The 14,938-nt window shown below is 40.5% G+C and overlaps 1 protein-coding gene across 1 annotated transcript; it reads right to left on the reverse strand.

The window, feature by feature from the left end:
* Positions 1 to 82: 82 nt before the first annotated feature.
* Positions 83 to 13,546, reverse strand: LOC146474059 (potassium/sodium hyperpolarization-activated cyclic nucleotide-gated channel 2-like). Its single transcript, XM_085117343.1, has 8 exons — positions 13,149 to 13,546; positions 11,788 to 12,497; positions 10,641 to 10,790; positions 9,879 to 10,097; positions 3,530 to 3,676; positions 2,606 to 2,849; positions 1,829 to 2,051; positions 83 to 1,038 (listed from the first exon to the last, which is right to left on the reverse strand). The coding sequence occupies exons 1-8, from the start codon at positions 13,336 to 13,338 to the stop codon at positions 645 to 647; spliced, it is 2,277 nt and encodes a 758-aa protein (XP_084973469.1). The 5' UTR covers positions 13,339 to 13,546; the 3' UTR covers positions 83 to 644.
* Between the last annotated feature and the right edge of the window lie 1,392 nt (positions 13,547 to 14,938).

A 14,938-nucleotide genomic window follows, 5' to 3' on the forward strand; every position in this document is an offset into this window, starting at 1 on the left:
TCGTCTATGATTATCGCTGGCCAATCTTATAGCCATCGCTGGCGATCACAGAAACTTGACCTAAGATACTGGGCAGATGAAGTACACTGGAGAAGTCTGCGTTTTATTGAAAAACAAATAATTTAGCATTTTTCAAATGTATTTGTTAACATTAAAATCGCGAGTTTTGAATACGTCGTTTTTCAATAAGTTATTATCGTACACAAGATGTCAATTGAAAGAAAAGAGTTACAAAGTTTATCAACAAAACGCCATCAGTGCTGAAACATGGAAAATCAAATTTAGGTGTTTACAAAAAATCATTTCCTTAGAATGATCATTAATGTGCATTTGTTGTTAAATGCTTATTAGAAACTGCTTTAGTATAAACATACATTAAAAAGGTTGTTAAGAAGCTTTGTAATGTTAATTGGCCCACAAAAAAATAAAGAAAAGGAGTGGAAACAAAATTATACTCTCAAAATACGTTATTGTATCCGCGTTGATATATAACGGAGTTGGAAACGACTTAATAAAAATGAAAATAGTCGAAGAGCAGAGATGGTTTAAATAAACGACGTTGATTTTGTGTTAAAACGAGGAGACTCGAAACAAGTTCTCTCCGTCCCCTTTTAAAATAACAAAAGACAGTAACATCCGGGGTCTTAAAAGTCGGCCATCATTGCGATCACATCCGGGTCTTCTTCCTCCTCATCCTCCTCTACAACGATGTCGAGGTCAGACTTCTGCGTTTGCGCAAATGATGCTAACCCTGGAGCAATTGTGTTGAAGAGCGCTTTGGTTAAGAGAGGAGCTCCCTTTCCTCTTGTCTTGGGTACTGGACTGCTGGCTCGAGACTTGCTCGACGATGAAGCCTCAGGTTTGGTAGCCTGTGGTGAGGTGTAAGTCTTGCTGGAAGTTGAAGGTTCTTGTTTAAGTGGAGAGAGCGAGCGAGGAGGGGCCTTCTGTTTCATGTCACTCTTCTGAGCCCCGCTTGGTTGCACATCGATTCGTTTGACGGATTTATCAGCCTTGTCATCTTCTGTTTCGAATGCCATTCTGCAGAAGAGCGAGAGAAAAACGATTAAATTTTGACTGTCTTTTCATGGTATACTAATAATCCTATAGGTTTACTTTAGTTGCCATAATTGTGTTTCTCAGAATTCATTTCACTTTATTTCGATCAAATGGCTTTGGAATCATCGACATTTTCTTATTGATAGAAAGCAAGACCTGGACCTGAAAATTAAGGTTAGCATTTTCAACTAAATTTTTCCCTCAGTTCTTCAATTCACGTTAATTTAAAGGGGCTATGTCACCTCAGGCGCATGCGTGCGTTGATGAGAAGCTCTTTGGAATCGTTGGTCCAATTTTTTCAATACCGTCGGAGAGTTCAGGAAGCTGTTTTCATCTGATCAACCGCGTTCATCTGATATCGGAAAGTGAGCTGAATTTTTTCATGTACAAACGTTCCTTAGTTATTACCGAAGCGTTTTTTTGCGATATTTTTCAAAGCTTTTGCAATGGTGGAAGAGCAAAACTTGCCTGACAAGCTGTATGCAACCGGACTCTACTACGCATGTGCCCCAACTGACATAGTCCCTTTAACTTTTTTCTTTTTGTTTAATCCTATTTTAACACTTCAAGACATAAGGTATCTGTTGTGAAGGAGTCTATAGGCACTAAAATGAGAATGCGTATTGGCACCATGTTGATGCTAAAACAAAAGAAAATTTGCTCACATAGTTTGCACAAAAATGGAAGTTAACTCCCAGAGGATAAAAATCTTATTGTTCCTATCCACCAACATGGCCGCCATGACATCACACGCAATCAACCTATAACACACCTTGCTGTCATCACAACCTGCTCTGTCAGTGGTTCAGTGAGGATTGGCTGCAGTCCTATCCGAGAGAGCCTCTCTTTCGCGACCTCTTCCAGCATTACCTTCATGTCGGGATACTCCAAAAGTACCTCATGAAAATGAGGTGAGCTCAACGAGTACAGGTTACAAATAGTCGCGGCGCGTATGGAGGCCACCCTGCGCGCCTCCTTCGTTAAGAGACATATTTCTGAAGAATAGATAGCAAATAAATATCAACTCACTAACACAAGCGATTTGAGTTCTGCTCTCTCCTTGGTTACATTCAAAAAGTACCTTTCAGCAGTAATATATTAACCTACGTCAATACTGACTCTTACTTCACCTATCGAAACATGAAAACGAGATCTGGACACCTGAAATTTGCAACCGGCTACAATTTAAAGGTCGAGATAAATTTTCCTTTTTGGCACTCTATGTCTAAAGTGATAAAGGTACCAGATGTTTGAAAGGGGACTGCGGTGTGACGCGCGCGGCATTCTAAATTTTGTCCAGAGAAAGAGTGAAAGCGTTGGGGACGGACTCGCATGGAAAGCGTGACATACAGGCACACAAAAAAGAGCTTTTAGTTCGATACGATTTCTGTTACAAGGGCTTTTTTTAAATGAAAAATGTGGGTAATCCAAGAGAGTTTATTGTCGCCTAGGTCATGTGCTTTGATGAGCCACTCATTTTAAGATCAAACTTAAAACGTCAAACAAATAAAAAAATTCTGTCAAATACGCTTTAAATCTCCTCTCATACCACCAAAGTGAGAGCCATCGCCAAGACTGGTCGCTAAAACGCCATCTTTTGTGAGCACATCCACGATTCCTCTTTGAATAAAGAACATCTTGTCTCCCTTGCGGCCGGTCTTACAAATGTATTCACCAGTTAAAAAGACCTCAAATTTGAGCTTGCTGACGATGTCTGCAAGGAACTCCCTGCTGGCATTGCTGAAGAACGGCACCGTATGAAGTAATGGGCTCACGTTGTGCACCAAGATGTCCTGGAAAAGGAAACATCGACAGAGCACAGCAATTTGAATGTCAGTAAAAAGGTGTGGTAGTCATCGTGGTTCGAAATGTAAGTTCAAAAATTAATCGTTCGTTTAATGATCATGTCACATAGGCGTGGATTGCGACCACACCAATGCGAGACAAACTATTAATTTTGAGCTATCAAGTTAAATGTGTTTGAATGAGCCTTCACGCCTTTTTATTTTTGTTTTTATTATTATTGGCTGGTACCAGCTTGATCAGTCACGTGCCCTGCTGAAATGAAGGCTTGAAGTCAATTTATTCAACACCTCTGAGCTTTCCATTAAAAAAGAAGAGTCTTATGCATATACCTCTAACACACTCATCTCCAATACTAACCAAAAGCTTGATAACGTCCTCAAGACACTGTTTAAGCTTTTCTTTCGAATAGGGAAATTTTTCTTGGATCTAATAAAATGACATTTATCAGGCCCCTGGGTTAACGTGTCCGTTTTTTAGCCGTTATTTTTCGGCCGCTTGGGATTACGCACGACCCAACAAGCTGCAAAGCTGTCTGTCTGTCAAAACATCGATCCTTCATATGTTAACCGCTTTTGTTTTCAAAAAATCTGGCAATAAATTTTAATTTCAATTTCTTTGTGAAAGAAAAGGATGTTGTGAATAGGAGATGGCTGGATGTATTACGTACCTCCCTGAGAGCCTTGGAGAGCTCGTTGAGGATGATATCCTCGTCGAACAATTTGTGGTGGAAGCGATGCTCGTAATATTCTTCCACTTTCAAGCGGAGTCGTAAAGGAAGCTTCCGATAACGCATGTACTCCTTCACTTGACTTAACTGAATACAATAATCAAATACAGGACAACAGTTTCACGTCAATCAAATACAAGAATGACCCTCGTAGTTATTTATATGCAACTTAAGCAGTTACGAAAAGAAAGCCGAAAAAAATTCAGGCTTGAACCCTTCAACGGGATTCACGTAGGTCTGTTTACAGTGTGGTTATTCGTTGAAAGAAAAGTTTGAACATTCAGTTGAATGCTCTCCTCAGCCTGAGCTGATAATTATGCTGCAGAAGGTGGTACTAGCTTTGATATAGTGGGTGAAGACCAAAAGTATAAGCACCAAATGAAGGCTGTCTGACAGTACCGTTCCCTGGTGCGGTTAATTATGCAATACCTTGCAATTTAGATTTTTAAGATTACTTCCACGCCAGGTAGGTGGGGTATTCTTTTTTTCTCTGTCTTTGTGTGTTCATTTTTTTTAATGTGTGAATTTGTGCTATCTTGCTGACCTGTAATTTATTTTCATTTAATACTGATGTCAAGTGGCCACCTGGTTCCGCTAGTCCAGGGTCGTAACATGGTATATCCGGGACCCATTGATCCCTATTTTCTTGCCGTAATTTTGATCCCTGAGCCCCATTTTTCCCAAAATTTTGATCCCTGAGCCCTGATGAAAAAATTGATCCCATCCATTTTTTACACAATTTCAACTCAGAAAACTTCGTTTATGTCCATATATAAAATATAGAACACGTTCAAATGGGCTGATGAGAAAAACATTAACTCTAAGTCTTAGTTGAAGTTGTAAGTTCTATCATAGCTTTAAAGATATAGATGAGTTGACCTCTGTGCATTATGGTTAATCCATACCTTAAAAGTAGGCCACTTCCCTTTACGTATCACACGTCTTGAAAGATCTTGCTGCGGAAACTTGACCTTTTTATATGTGACGTTCATTAAGAGTATTTACTAAGGTTTATTTTTAGCGTTGCTCATGATCATACGAGCAAGGCAGGTTTTTAAGCCAATCAGAAGAAAGCATAAGAATCGAAATTCAAATAAATCAGTATAATTTTAGCCAAACAGCAGTAACAGTGGTTGGTCCCCAGTGGAATTAACAGCACTGTAAGGAACTTCTGAACGAAGGTCTTCCTCTAGCTTTCCAATTCCTGTACAGTACGAATATCTACTTGCTCGGATAAATTGTCCAGTTAATAAATGTCCGGTCTCTTGCAACCAAATATTTCACGTGGGCCGTTGAATCTACAGGCAGCGGTCATACCTTTGACATTGAGATCTTTTTTCTCCTTCTGGCTGACAGGCGTTAGTGGTCTACAGTAATGTATTATTGAAAAAGTGTAATCGTTTGTCTCACGATGTAGTCACTTAATGATGTAGATCTCGACGTTTCAACTGCGTACTGCGAGTGTTTATCAGGAATTGCAACACTTTGAACTTATATGACTCCAAGCTCGGTTCTGGTTGATCGGTTCTTAACTGCTGGGATTGGTGCATTTTGTTTGAGCTGTTGCCTCACTGGTCCGTTGTCTTACGGATCTCCTACTGCTGTGTTTCTTGGTTAAGGGCAACCAACTTTTGGAATTTCTTTTCCGCCATCCCTGTTGATGTTGTTGGGGTTTAGATCAATTACCAATACCAAGCCACCTGCTTTACATGAAGTAGAAAAATGAAATGGTGCAGGCCACAGGTTCTACAGCTCAACAGCTTTTCTGTATCAAGCCCGCCATTGGCTTTTCCTGATTTAATAACTAGATTGTCAAAGGACATATCTGGTTGTAGGTCTTCCAGACCTACTCCTTCCAGCTTCGAATCTAATGGGCTCTGAAAAGTTGTCCACCTGACCTTGCTCCCCTTCCTCCTCATCACCACTTGACTCCGATGAATCATCTGATTCAACTGACCCCTGGAGCAATGCAACCAGGCGTTGTTCTTTATGGTGACTCAAAAAGAAGTTGTTTCCATCTTTTATTATCTCAACTTTCTCGATGATACACTCCGGTGAATTTCTGTCGTCCTGGTGCCCAGTCTTGTATACAAGGGGATCTTCATCTGACTGTTCCAGCCATCTCAAACTCATGCGATCTTCCAGGAATGCATCACTGTTATGGTGGAGATCTTCTGAAAGAACTGCAAGGAAGAAAGGAATAATATACCTCTTACAGTTGTGCTTGAGAACAACTACATCGCCTTTTGAAAAGATAATCTCGTATTCCTCGACGGCGTCATGAGCTGTAGATTGTCCTTCACTCCCTTGAACCTCTTTCAGTAGATCGATTTCTCCATGTGCCGACACATTCCTTCTGAACATACTCAGGGCAAGTGGAAGTGTACCAGGTCTTTCTTTGGTCTTCCCTCTTGTTCTTTGTTGTCGTACACCCCGTCCAAATTCCTTCGCAAAGCCCTGCAATGCCTTCCTTTGTCTCTCCTCTTCCTCCGCGCTCGTTTCTTCGTCCACATCCTCGTTACCCTTGCCGTGGGACTTTCGAAGCCATTCCGGTGCCTTTAGACCCAGCTTTCTCTGTGTATAATGGCTTTGAGGACCGGTATAAAAGATGAACGAGGATTGGTATAACCTCTCTATAGATTCTAAAATGCAGCTGGGCCTCCGCGATGCGTAGTCGTTCATGTCGGGGGTTGGGCGAGCGGATGTTCTCATTCCACTAGGAAATGGTCCATTGTAGTGAGTCAAATTCGTCTTCACAAGTCCAAACAAAAGCCTTTTGTTGTTTATTGCGCTTAGGGAATTGTTCCGAGACTCGGCGAAGATGAATTTCAAATCGTCACAAAATTGTCGGCGTGTCAAATTAGCGACACTAGGGGAGAAGGGTTTGGAAAGTTGCGGAAGGTTTACTATTATTGTTATTGACCCCAAGCAAGAAACCTGGAAATGCTAAATTATTTTATACGATTTTGGATCAGTTGATAATAGCGTGCAGTACAACGCCGCAAAACAGTGAAGCTTTTATCGATGGTTTCACTTCAGGTCAAGAGTTGTGAATTTCAAAACTAACTTGTTACTCGTAAAAAAAAGGAAAGGAAAGAAAAGGATTCGTTTATGAAAACTCGCGCTTTGGATTGGAAAAATCGCCCGATTAGACCGTTTGATTGAAAAGGATCAATCTGGTTGTTGTCATTTAGTCTTAAAACAAAAGCATTGGTCGCTAGCGTGGCTCTTAAAGAAGAGGTGTTAGTTTAAAACCATCACGCTTTCACTCGCGACGCGACGCTTTCGCCAAATATGCAAATTTCGAACTCGTGCAGTCATCGGTTATTTTTGAATTTCCCTCGTGAATTTCGCTATTGTCATAACAGCGAGTTTGAACTTCCCTCCTGAATTAATAAGCCTTTGTTTGGAGCTAACGCTATTGTTTCAAAATCTCCTTTTATGGCCGTATTTGAAGAGCATTGTCTTTGAATTTGATCAGCTTTTCTTGATACGTGAAATTGCTCCAAATCTAAGGTGGTGAAGGAAGAAAACAAAAGCCCTTCTTTTAAGTGGTCAAAGTCATCAAGAATCTTCCTTACTTTCTTGAACGACTTCAGAAGCATCGAAAAGGAATTTCTGCAAGGATTCGTGAGTGCCAGATCTGGGCCCTGGGAGCATCGCTTCCCTGTGCGAAAGTAAGCTGCTCGTTCTACAGTGTTCATTGTGGTGGCAAGGTCTTTCAGTGTCGCAATTCCTTCGTCCAGTGTAGGCCCTGCTCCCTGGTAGGCAAAATCTTCATCTAGTTGGATAAGGTCTATAAAGGCTGAGAGCTGCCTGCCAAATTGCTTAAAAAACACTCATACTCGACACCAAACGAAGGGCCTTGTTGTTCACGTCGCAAACGAAGATGTTCTCTTGAAATGACGTGATGTGTGATGACGTGTTGAAGCAAGGTGAGTAACCATCTCGAAAACCTTCTGATTCACCCAATGTTACTGTCACTTTGTTATCAGCGAAATAATTAAGAGTGTGGTCAGATGCATCGGAGAATACTACTGAGCTTTTCGGAGGTTTTCGTCATACCTAGTATTAAGGATGGTGCTTTCTCAAAGACATCAATGACTCGGACCTGAGACTGGTTGAGTTGCTGTATGCATCGGATGCCCTTGTTGTGGAGACTGACGTAAATTCCATCAAGACCCTGGTATATGCATAATGGTTGTTCGCCGCCGCCAAAGGCATAGTAATTCTCGGCTCTCATCTTGAATCGTTTGCGCGATTGATCTGTAACAAAGTCGCAAAACTTGTAAATGGATTTATTGCAAGACAATCCAAACAAAGTAGTGTTAGCAGTCATTTGCTCTCTATCACCATTTGGTTCACACGTTAATGAAATAATCTTGCCAATGTTTAAATTCCCTGCTCTTGACTAAAGCTGGATGTCGTAAACCTTAACTCTCGCTGTCCTGATACTGCCTTCTTCATCTCCAATTTCGTCACCATTATCCGACTCAATCTGTAGCAACGCTCTACTCTTCTTTAAAGTTGGGGCGATGTCAACAACTTTGAAACTTGTCTCTGCGCCAGAGTTCACAACGATCACGTAGTTGTCCCTGATAGCCAAGCCAGTTGGACTGGAAATTCCAACATCTGGACCTGCAATCGGAATGATGCACACCGGGTTGTGCATATTCGCCATGTACACCGTTGATTTTGCTTTATCTGTAATGATCAGGATGCTGTGTTTTGAAGCAAATGCAACTGCAGTGGGAAATTTTAAGATGCTCTTAGCTGGGTTTTGCCGCCAAAATCTGCCCTGTTCTGGAACAAGGGTGCAAACTAATGGGTCATCTGGCAAAACATTTAACAGGTTCTCTTTAAAAAGGCCTACAGCAGTCACCATGTTCATTTGATCTTTGTTGCGTATACAGCTGCGGGGAAGTGACTGTGATTTTGGCTTAGAAATAGCCTCGTTGGAATCCTCCCTGGCAGAACGCAGGAGCTTCAGATTAAAGAGATAGTTTCCATGTAGAACCCAATAGTTGAAGAGCCCACTCCTCACTAGCTTGAGAACGTGCGGAGGGTCTGGAACAGGAACTGTGGTGTCTTCATTTGTGATACTAGACACATGGCTTCTCTGGGAGGCTTCTGAGTCAGACACCCATGACAACTCTTGTAATCGATAACACTCCAACTTGCCAACCTGACAACGAGCGCACTTGCGTTCCATCGGCTTTATACTTGTATGCCCAACTTGTCCACATTCGTCGCACACAATTCCTTCTTCTTTGCATTCTTCACAGGAAACAACACATTGAGTCCATTTAAAATACAATGTTTGCATGTCTGCACAACCTTACGGCTGTCGTTATCATAGTGCCCAATCCGTGGTGCTCCTCCTCCTATCAGTAAATCAAGTAAATTCCGCTTTTAATGAATCGGTTTGTCTATTGTCCTGTATTGTTATGCTTGAAGACTTGCCAGGAGTAAGTACAAATTTAAACCAGTCAAAGATGTACTTACGTACATTTCTCTGTCCCGCGACTTCTTTTTCTCCTTTTTCCTCTTACCCATTTCTCGCAAAAAAAGATATGTCAGGATATGTACACAGCGCGTTGAGAAGAGCCCAGAGAGCCGTAGGCAGAGTTGCGTAACAAGGCGAGGAAAGTGCGCTCAACTGAATTGAATTAATTAAGAGTACGATACCATGTTTTTGTCAAACAACTCGCATGACAGGAATTGCCCCCAGCCGGAAGCAAGAATAGGAAATGTACGTCGGCCAGGAAATTCTATGGACAGAAACCTTATTACGCGGAAAAATATTGTGATAAGAGATTTTTTTACCGTGTGTTCATGGAGTGACAATTCTGATCCCTGATTCGAGCTCAAAAGCCTTGTGATCCCTGATCCCATTCTTCTGAGCCCTGAGCCCTTTCCTCTGAGCCCTGATCCCAGTCATATTTTGGGCTTTGAGCCCTGAGCCCATATACCATGTTACGACCCTGCTAGTCCCTATGGTTATTCCAGGCAGCCAGTACTCTAGTTTCATTTTAAATATATATTTTCTGCAATCAGTACAAAGGCAAGGCATGAGTACAAGTAAAGATTGTTGTTGTTGTTGTTGTTGTTGTTGTTATTGTTGTATTCAATCCTCATGATGCGGCTCTGTCCTAGACGAAATCTTCAACACAGATTACTCCACTACAAAATGGTGTTGCGGTAGTCATTTTTAGCAGCTGAAAGATTCGGAGTTTTATTGTAAACATAACCAACACCTGATGTTGAGTATAACAAATTGACAAGTTACCTTTTCATTATAAAGCCGTCCTGATGAATCAATGGACATGATCAAACTGGACATTATACCGATGAATACAGCATAGAAAGTGGCGCCTATGGTCATACTGCACAGCGTCAGCCAGAGTTCAGTGAGGGTCTGGGGCGGGTATCGTCCATATCCAATACACAGCATATGTGACATGGCATTAAACAGAGCCCAGCTGTACTGCTCGGCCGGAGCCTTGTCCTAAGAAAACATAGCAGATTGCAGATTGCAGGTTACTACACGGTGGTATTAACTTTATCAGGTACGCGGAGAGCTCTCACTGGGTAGAAAAATGCAGTCTAGCGGAAAGAAACTGTAACCAAGCCGAACACAGGGCTGCCGGTCGCGCGTGTTCACTTGAAAGCCTTCTGAACTTATTCACAAATAAGAAGGGGTACTTCCCTTAGCCTATTTAACGCGCACTACAGAAAAGCACGTTTCTTAGTAATCCTCCTTTGATACGTAATCTTGTACTGTAAGGGCAAGTTGACGTCTTTTGACAGCGAACAAAGATACTTTATAATTATGGCAATCTAATAAACAGTAGACGTGCAAATGTGAACAAAAATCGTAACTAATAAATCTAATTACCTTTAATCTCTCCTGTTGTTATTTATTTTTTTATTTATTTATTTTGGGTATTGGTGTGTCATAGAATACGACAATATAGAATTCCCTTGTTCAATTGTTAACGTTAATCCAGTTTAATTAAGTATTGTTAGATATCAGTATTGTTTTGATTACCTCTAACATGTTGATGACGACCCAACTGTTCTCTGGGAATTCCAACAGATATGGAACAAGGAACTGAACGCAGCCATTCCAATGAGATAATAACAACATACAGCCAATCAACTTCAGGATACGAAGCTGGCCAGCAGCAATGTTAAGCAACTGAGAGAAAAAAAACATACATTCTGCTTTAGTTACCTGATCGATGCCCACGGCGTTTACTATAGTTCTTCCCCAACAGAAAAAAATTAAAGCGTGGACGAACACAATACTCCTTTCCCACGCCAAAGAAACAAGAATAACTTGATAAAAGATCATCCAGTTCTTTTATCATCTTAATCATTTAATTACCAACAACACAACAACACAACAGCGCTTTATTAAAAATAGACAGTTACAAGGTGTTTATATACCTACCCGTACATAGCTGAAGCTAGTCGAGGCGGGTAGGTATGTTTATACTAAACTAAATACAAATACATTTGGTGTTTAAAACTGAATTGACTAAAACAAAAGTTAAATAAGTAGTAAACAAACAAGTGACGCAAAAAAAAGGGATTCGCTAGCTGATAGAAATTAAAGGATTGTTACATATTCAGAAGCTTTTCATTATTTCAAGAATTGAAGAAGGTGTAAGGTAAGCATTTTCTTTTTTTAAAATGTTAATTATTATTACCTATTTTGATCAGTCAGTTTTCGATTATGCTTGCGTTCATAACTGTATTGGCGTATTTACCTCTATTTCTATTATTTAAATTAGTTTAATTTATCAGTATGTTGTAGTAGTGCTTATGTCTGTTCTTCGCGCTATGTTTAAATAAATAAATAAATAAATAAATAAATAAATAAATAAATAAATACATCACCTGATCTTAACAAGACCCTAGCAAATTTCCATAAATTTTACTGATTCATTTATCTACTTTATCTATTTAATTAGTTATTTCTTTACACTCTTACTGGAGTTTTTCTTTACACTTGCTCCTAGGGTCTCTCCTGACGTGAAGAGGAGTGACCCTGGGAACGAGGTTAACACTGACCCTCGCAACAGGGCTAAGGGGGGCTAACACGGTCATTGCTACTTGCGTTGATTTTATACAATTCATACTTTCTATTTTATTAGTACATGCAATTGCAGCTGATCTAAGGCGTGACTCACCTCTTCAAATCTTTTGATGTACCGAACCAGTCTTGAAACCCTAAGAAGTCGCAAGAGGCTCAGCAACTTGGCTAATTTGAGGATTCGAAGGGCCCGCGATGCCTTGATCAGCGTTTGCTGGGCGGAAGACGAAGAGGCGATAAAGTAAGCGTAGTCAAATGGAAGTGACGACAGCAAATCGATGACAAACCAGCCTCGTAAGTACTTCCGGGTTATGACTTTCTTGTCCAAAATGACTTCGTCTTGATTATTAGGATCTACAATCCCGGTTTTAAAATTCAAACAAATGTCTATAATAAAAATCGTGTCGGAAATGCCGTTAAGGACGAGCCAGTGAAGCGAAAGGTCGTCACTAAGAAAGGAGATGCTGACTGGCAGAAGGATGACATGCATGGAGATAAAGGCAATCAGCAGGATGTCCCAATACCAGCGGAAAGTGCTGAATGGATGAATCACACCTTTTCCCTTTTGAGCCTGCCGGCGCTGTTCAATAAGAACAGCGGCTTTATTGCCAAACAGCTTCAGCGCCATTTTGTTGTCCGGATTGGCTGCAAAGATGTCCTTGAGGTATGATAACGCTTTGCCACTTTTCGGCGCCGAGAAAAGCCTGGATTGCAGATCAGCATGCTTTGTTAAAGTTTCAACGGTGTGTTGTTGGTCACGTGACGGTCGTCCCCTTGACTCGCCAGATTCCCCTTTTCCATGGAGACCTGGAAAAGAAAGTCACCATGACTAAGAAAATAACTTAATGATCAAAGTAACTAAACTCACTAAACTCAAAGCAAAGTCAATAATCGATATGAGATTAAATTTGCATAAACCAAGACGCAATTATTTTTTTTTTGTCTGTTCGTTTGCGTTGTTCTGTTTTTTTTTTTCCTATAATTCTACATTTTGAAAAAGTAGTGTTTCAAAGTCTTAATACCAGCTAAAAACTTTAATATCCGTAGACACTCCAGCTTTTGCCTCGCGATATACATTTGATTTGAACTTGTTGCATTCTTTTAGTGACTCTTCGAAGTAATTTTTAGTTCATAGTTGGGCCCTAGTAACTCCACCCGCGGGTTTTTCATATTTTCTGCTTGGATGCGCACGTTTTTAAAGATTTTGGGGCATTTATTTATTTATTTATTTATTTTATTTTTATTTTTTTTTTCATTTAAGTATATTTTACAAATACCACCCCTGCCGAGGCAAAAAATATAAGTCTTACTAGTTAAAATGCTTCTGTATCTTGAGAAATTGTTTCTTGAACTCTATTTTTAATTGATCTATCTTGAATGAAAACGGTTTTCATGGGTAAAAACTTATAATCTAGTACTGGTTCGTCAATGTGAGCCAATGCGTGTGTTGCAACTTACCTGGTGCAGGGTATGAATGCCTTCGCAATGATGACTGCCTTCTGTTGTTAATAATAATGATAGGCTCTTCCATTCCTTTATCCTTCGCCTCCAGTTCATGTATGGACTTCGCTGCGTCACACGGACATGGCTGTATGAGACCACATACTTTGCAGCGAGTGTCGTTGATGTCTTTTCGGCCAGATGACATTTTTTTTTTAAACCGTAATGGTGTCAAACTTAATTTTTCAGTTGCCTTACAAAAACTCTTACACAAGACTTATAAAGTGTGCATTCTTGGCAACTTGCCCGGTCGCCAGGCCAGACGTAAGGTTAAAGACTACATCAGGAAAAATGGCCAAAAAGCTGAAATATAGTGCTAAAATTTGCAAGGCTATAAAAGCCTTGGGTGTGATAATTGTGACGCAATGCAATCAAGTGATGTTCTCATTGCATGTAATTTATATGCGCGCGCTAAATAAAGCACGTGCAGCTATCACAAGCTGATAAATTTGGCTTTACACTGCTCAGTTTATAATGAAACTTATAAACCTTTACATTTTCCAGAGATGGCCGGCCAGACCGGACTGAATCTGTAAATCGAATGCGTCATTTTGACGGGATGATGCTGCAAATTCTTGAAAAATAATCACTCCGAAAATGGTACGCGCAATTTTGAAGAAATTCCAAAGGTTAGAATAAATCTTATCCTTCAAATTGATACGTTCCCTTTGCGAACTAACAGGTCTTGTCGGCCAGTTCTAACAAATGGAAAGCGCCCCACTGATGTAGCCAGCACGAAGCAATGTACTAGAACTATTGCTCATTTCCCCTGGATGGGATGCTCGTCTATAACAGGGCTACCCCCAGCAGTATGTCGCCGGTAACCATTTTATACACCTGGATGAAGAAAGACAATGTGGAACAAAAAATACAGAAAAAAATACACTGATAAATCACAGCTATATCTCCGTGACGCCGTGTTTGCTTTCAAGTGCACGACTGGCTCCGCTTCCACTTACCTCTCATCGAAGTTTCTAAGACGTGGTGAAGTAAGCGGTCGCACGACTAGAAGCTCTCAACTTTTGCAAATCCTCCTATCAAGTAAATCTAGATCTATACCGTATGGTAAGTCTGTGGAGCAGTTTGGACAATTCCTTTAAACTCTGCAACTCTGTTCTTATTTTTAAGCGTAAACTTCGACAAAACTTATTCGTCGCCCCTGTCTTAGCTTAGCTTTTACATAAAGTTTTTATCTTGTTATTTTTAGCGACCATTCTTTAGCTTAATTTTTACTCTTCTATATATAGTCCATATAAATCATTGCATCATTGTTACTTTTAGATTTACTATCGTTTTGACGTATAATCTTGTAAACTAATTATTATTGTCACTGAAAAGCCCTTTTTAGGAAGTGTGATTAAAGTTCGTATTGGATTGTATTGTACTACCAGGCTTCAAACCATTGACCCTTTGATCTTCCGATCGAAAGTCTGGCACACTAGACCACCTCCCCTCCCCCTTCCCCCCGGACGTAACGAAAACTAGTATAAAACTCACGTTCTTGAGCGATCTCCAAACAAAAGTGAGATTTAGAGCCTTCAGTGTCAGTGTCGCGAATCAGATGAAAAATCGTGTAACTCACGGCGAAATCGCGACACGGTTAAGAGGTCTGAAATTCAAAAAATTCAAACTTGATATTCTCAGGAAACTCAGGAAGGGACAAAAGCCACAAAACTGTTCATCGTTTTTTGCTGGGTTTATGGCAGCTTGGCAGCCCGCGTTTTCTTTTCCCGCCTTTTCTTTCTGTT

This window comes from Pavona decussata, unplaced genomic scaffold (genome assembly GCF_977016875.1).
Source record: "Pavona decussata unplaced genomic scaffold, jaPavDecu1.1 SCAFFOLD_91, whole genome shotgun sequence".
Classification (NCBI taxonomy): Eukaryota; Metazoa; Cnidaria; class Anthozoa; order Scleractinia; family Agariciidae; genus Pavona; species Pavona decussata.